Source organism: Dufourea novaeangliae, unplaced genomic scaffold (assembly GCF_001272555.1).
Source record: "Dufourea novaeangliae isolate 0120121106 unplaced genomic scaffold, ASM127255v1 scaffold142, whole genome shotgun sequence".
Lineage (NCBI taxonomy): Eukaryota > Metazoa > Arthropoda > Insecta > Hymenoptera > Halictidae > Dufourea > Dufourea novaeangliae.
The window spans coordinates 470,642-477,011 of NW_015374026.1; the positions used below are offsets into that span (position 1 = coordinate 470,642).

General features: G+C 37.7%; 1 protein-coding gene across 1 annotated transcript; it reads right to left on the minus strand.

The window, feature by feature from the left end:
* Positions 1-319: 319 nt before the first annotated feature.
* Positions 320-6,164, minus strand: LOC107189303 (cholesterol 7-desaturase). The gene is made up of 6 exons (XM_015577798.1): positions 6,075-6,164; positions 3,045-3,229; positions 2,429-2,595; positions 1,556-1,734; positions 946-1,320; positions 320-556 (listed from the first exon to the last, which is right to left on the minus strand). The coding sequence occupies exons 1-6, from the start codon at positions 6,162-6,164 to the stop codon at positions 320-322; spliced, it is 1,233 nt and encodes a 410-aa protein (XP_015433284.1).
* Positions 6,165-6,370: the final 206 nt, after the last annotated feature.

Below are 6,370 nucleotides of genomic sequence, written 5' to 3' on the forward strand. Positions count from 1 at the left end.
TTACGAGAATTGTTGGGGGGGGGGGGGATAATAAAACACTACACCAACATTAAACGTTTCCGGTCGATGGATCATTTCATACTATATACTATATGTACTTACGAATATGTACATAAGTATATAACATAATCAACCCGGAAACAATATTATTAACGTTTCGAAGCCTATATGTATACTCTTTTATTACAGGATGAAACATTTTTATATATACATATATTTTAAGTCATTAATACTATCATTGTTACGATTATTATTAATATCATCGGATCTTATTGTCAAAGATACGAAGATCATTCACTGTGGTAGGTTAAATGTATTGCTACCATTGCAGAGACTTCATCGCGGAATGATAACTAGGGCTATGTTGCGAATAGAACTGACCGTACCATCTGCGGTAGGACAGAATTCCTTTTTCCTCTTTCACGAGGAGCGGCTGCTTCTCGAATTTCTTTCGGTTCCAGATGGCGACGTCCCTTTCAAACATCAGTGTCTCCCCGATAAATATGAGTAAGGCGTACGGGGAGAGCAATGGCGGGCCGTAAATCACGTGAACCACCTAATAACATTCCAACGACAACGATCATTATCAGCAACAATCTGTCAGAACCTTATTCGAATATATTAAACTGACAGAAGAAAATAAAAAAAATACAACAAAATCTCTTTTGTATTTACTTAGATGCTAATGGGTCAAATTCATGCGAAATCGGACACTTTTTGGAGTGACACTTCGGATTTTGTTGAAACTTGGATATGTTATAGTTTTCAGTGATATATAAACGTACTTCGAAGGATATTTGAAAATTAGTAAAATTGTCGTTTCACAATTGTTTGAAATATTTATAGTGCCAACCTTTTTTCAATAAATTGTAAATGATAAAATCATATATGTATGTATGTACGTATTTCTATAATTTCTATAGGATATTTAGAAAAATAAAGAACCTTTTGTAGAAGGGGTTCCATCGGTGTTACCGTCTGGAGGATACACAGCCGTCCGAAAAACGTGTCCATCATCATCTCAACGTATCCCGGCCCGATTTGCTGCACGTGCACGTCCACGTGCCACAGCTTATACCTCTCGAATAGCACCAGAGAATGCCTCAAAGTTGTGTACGCTCTGTGATTTAAATCCTCGGTGTCGTTCTCGTTCTCCCCGTTCGAGCGTTTGCTCTCCGTGAGAGAACTGTGCGGCGTCCAACCGTCGTTCGTCCACGAGTGCCGGGCGATCATTGAAAGCGGATGCACGAAATTCGAAAATACCGTCGGTCCGTGAACCGCGCTTAAATGCGCCGTGTCGGCGCCATTTTCCGCGATTTCCTGCAATAAATATCACGTATTCTCGTTTTCAAAATCCGTCCCCCTGGTACCTCGATAATTTCACACGCATATGTTATTACATGTTTTAAAATACAGTTTAACAACATTTAATTTTCCAACCTTTTTTGTACCGTTTGGACAATAATTTTTCGTATTTTCGTGCGCTAGTCCCGTTATTGCATCCCTGGCCTTTCAACGGCGCGAAAAGGCTCGCCAGAAGGTTTGTAAAACTGACCTGTATGTGGCAGTTGATAAGGAACTCGTTTCGACCCTGATTACACCACTTTCGATCTGACATGTAACTGAGCGTCTGCGGCTGCCATGTCGGTTCTAATCCCTCCACGTGGTACCAGACAAAGATGATCCCGTTCGCCTCGCGACACTTCCACGTCTTCGTTCTCGCGATATGGGGCACTAAAAAGGGGAAACATTACACACAGAAATTACGAACAATGTCGGTGGACAAGATCAGATGGAGGGATAAGATACCTAAGAAATGTGATAAACTGCATATGTAACACTGTTCAACACGTAAAATACATACCCACTTCGTAACCGTGAATAGTAGACCGTTCTGGTAGATATTTATGAGCTGAACACGAATTTGCAAACCGTTTTTTTCCTAGCACATCCGGTTTTGGGAAAAATCAATTGAAAGAAAAATTCTTCACAGATTCGTATTCAGCTGATAAAGATCTATCAGAAACGCCTATTAACCGGTATGAGGTAAGGAAAAAGTTGAAATTTCTTGAACAGTGTAATCGAGCATAGAAGAATAACGTAAAATAACGTAAAATAAAATATTGAAAATGCGAATTTCTTATTGAAACTTTCCAGCGATTAGATGTATATTATTTTCACAGTAATAATATATTTCATATTAGCATAAGTTTTGTTCTTGAAATTTTTCAGTTTTTCAACATCTTTTAGGATTTTTAATTTCTTCCAACTAGAACCCTGAATCGAAAAATTTGCGAAAATTCTGTAACGCTTGTCCCGATATCTGCAATGTATGATATTTTCTCAGAAAAATCAATAACTTTAGCCTTTTTAAGAAATTCTCGAGAAAGACTTGTCGCGAAGAAACACTACCCGACAGGAATGTTACCTTTTTCAACGTAGGGGATGTGATTGCACTGTCCATCGGAGCCACGGAATTGCCAGCCGTGAAACGGACACTCCAAACAGTCACCCTTGACACGACCACCCTCGGCCATATTGGCGCCAAGATGGGGACAGTAAGCGTTTAAAATCCTCACCGTCCCGTCATCTGTTCTTTAAACGAACGGTATTCCTGTTATATAATTCATTCTCGTTCGGTCAACCTCCGTGCTCGCACACACACACACACACACACACACACACACAATCCACGGATGTTTTGCAAAAAAAATTGTTTTTAATACGTACGTACGTACGTTTATTTTGTTTTTACATTTTAGAATATTGTAAAAGATATAACGATTATTTCTAATTGTGTTATTTTTTGTGCGAATAATTATTATTGGAATGAAATACACGGCACACATATTTTATAAGTGAGATTATTTGTTTATTTTATTCTACATATATGAAGTACGAGTATGTAGTTTTATATTTTCCGTAAATTTAATTTCAACGAAATAAGGGGGCGGCGAAAAGTATTTTAAATCGAAAATAGAAACATATAAACTTTAGGGTCGGCCTAGTTTATTGCTAACGCTGTATCTTCGAAGGAACTATACCTGAACACTGCGAAATTTTCACCGAGCGCCGCCACGTGTTTCACCTGGCGTCTGCCTAATTGGAAGCTCTCCAGGAGGGCGAACCAGCCGTTCGGATACACCGGGGGTAGCTTGCCCAGTTTCCGTCTCTTCGACTCCAAATAATTCGCGAGAACCTTTCTGTTGCTACCTTCGAATCTTAGGTCCTGCAATAGGCAAAGAAAAAATGGCGGTTAGTTTACGACTGACTATTTGTGAAAACGACATAATCCGAACAATTTCTATTGGTTGCCCCAAAGCCAGAGCCAGAGCCAGAGCCAGAGCCAGAGCCAGAGCCAGAGTGTACTAAGGTAGCTTCCGCGTTTGGTATCGTATCTCGTATCTAGTTTTTCATCAATTTTCCAAATTTAATTTGAATGATTAATATTTGAAACCTTACTTGAAAATACCTAAATGGAAAAAAATTTATAAATAAATGGAAAAAACAAAAACCACCAAACGCCTTGAAACTTGAAACATAAGTTTGCATACTTTGATCTTAATTTTTAGTTTCATTTGATCGTTGACATATCTTTTTTTCCGTGCCATTATAAACTCTGTAAAAACAAAACATATTATAATATATGTATACGTACAAATATACAATTGACAAACATTATTCGTTAGTTTCTGGTTTGAATAATAATTGCTCAAACGCTGTTTCGTATGTCCGTGTCAGTCAGTATTGTAGGAAGCTAAAAAGGTATCCTTTTTAAAGGGCGCGACGAATTGCTGATACGAAGAAACAGGATTCGTCTAAGTCTAGTTTTACTACATCACGCGCGACAGAAATCTGCTTCCTCATCTGCAAACATAATGCGATCGCATAGCATGTCGCGCGCGTCGCTCTGGCACCTAACGTCCTATCGTCCGCGAGCACTGAAGTCAGGGAATATAAAAATCCACTGGTTCCACACACGTTACGAAACAAAACGCGTTCGTATTCTTCACTATTTTCCACGCTTTTTTCAACAATTAATTTTCCCTTCTGTACACGGTGATTTCGTTGGAAAAATAACGACTAGTATAAATGTTCCAATTACTGCTAGTGTCCCTAACACTGTCACTTTTTTCATTTCACTTAATAAAAACGTAACATGTAAAGAATTGTGTAGAAGAAATTTTCTTACATGCTAAATTGTACTAATTGAGTCTGATTAACTTGGAAACAAAGAAATAAAGGTATGTATAATACATACTTGTATACTATAACTTTGCTATTCAACCTACATAATTTACTTCAGCTCTGACATATGATACATATCAACCACTACGTCACTGTATTTTCTTGAAATCTGAAGAAACATATACGAAGAACTACAAGTTCCTTGGTTCGTTAATTCTTAGTTCTAAAAATCGGTTAAAAATGACGCCTCCGAATGGTCCGAATTCTTAGACCCCAATAAGGTGGCAGTAATTGTCACGTCTACTCTACTCCAATTCTTTCAAATTTTTTCTTCGATCTTTCTCACTGGCTTTCCTTTTTATCCTTTCTCTATGTAATTCTCGCATAGTCGAATAAGAAAACGTGCAAAGCATTTTCGGTTGTGGACCAGACCTGGCTGACTTCGATTTGAAATTCAATGCTAATCCTATAGTAACCAAACGCAATATGTATTCGTAAGGCTATCAGTCATTTTGGAATATTGTCTTACAGCGAGGGACATTTCCACGTCTTCCTGTTAAATTAATGTCGTTCGACCTCACGAGGAAAAGAGATCGAATTCGGTACCTATGAGTCTCCGTGAGTATCGGTATTTCTCGGGCAGACCAATGACGCAGACACGTCCTCGTTAGCATAAATCAAAAAACCACGGTCGTCGACAAGAAAAAATGATACTTATTCAAATGCCTGAATAGTAATTTCAGGATTTTTTCCAATTCGATCTCCAGGGGGCGAGAAGGTGTCCGAATAAACGGCGATAAATATAATAATATAATGTATTTTATGTTCTCTTTTAGAATTTTGTCAAATCCCTAATAGTTTTTTTATAAATGAATGTTACATGTATTCTAGGATTCCTAGGATATACATACTATAAATACTGCAAAGGCTGTGAACCTCAACTTTGCTGATTCATTAATCACGAGTGCAAAAATGAAAGAATTCTAATCGTCGAATTGTGGGTTTATGAGCAACCGTCATCGTTCTACTCGAGGTATTCTATTTGTCTGACGTGTAAATACAGAAAATAATACATATATAATAATAAAGAAGAAAATTAAACTGAGGATTTAAAATATATTTTCGAAGATGATTCTAATGTTTCGAATGATTTTATGAAATTGAGATACGTCTAAAGTCTAAAACATTCAGTAGAGATACATTAACGAATAACCTAGTAGTTTGTATTCCCTGATGATAAAACTGTTCAATAGTTCCGTGAAATCGGAATATTCTATTCCATAATTTTCTATTCCACGCACCTTATTCTAGACTTCTTATTCCATAGATTCGATCATGCAAAAAATCCCTAAATTCGTTATCGTATTTCCAATGAAAAGAACGCACAATTCCTTCAAACTCGCATCGTCAGTTAAACATCCAATCAATGTGTGTCAATTTTCTTAATCGACACAGCCAAACATAAAACTACTCGCGTTGCAGTTGTTCACTCTCAGTTCTCTTCGTACAACTGTTCCAACTCAATTTTTCATAAAAATTCAGTGAATCAATCTACGTGCGTCTCATTGGTTCAAAGAATACAAAACCATGATAATAGAAAGAAAACAACAAATATTCTTTCAAGTTCTAACTTGGAAACTTTGAAGGTTTCTTCTTCATAATGGTTGTATCAGCAAACAGTGACACTGGTTAAAAATTAATGTGTATAATAAGATAAAAAAGTTTGTAAAATACTGTAATAAATAGCTATTCGGTAGATGATATTATAGTGTGTTTCACTATACCACTACATATATATATATATATTATGTAGTACATACTATTATATATGTATATGTAAAAGTAGGTAAGCCGGGCAAAAGGGTATCGAATTGGAAGGGACTCACCTTGATCACGTTCATCTTGTACAGATACGGGACAAGTAGAATACCAAAAAGCAGAAGAAAAGCACCACCGAGGCTCCACCATCCGGCCATCGCTGTCCTCTCTCACCCTCTGCCCCCGTACGAAGTGAAGCAAGTGCACACACTACTCGAAAAACTTGTCCCTCCGGAACACCTTCGGGGAGCGATCCTCCTCTCTTGCGATCTCCTTGCTGCCACTGTCTTTCCACTCCCTTCTCTCCTTTTTTCCCGTCCAACTATCCGGAGCCCCCGTCGTTCCTTCGTTTTTTCTTTCCTTA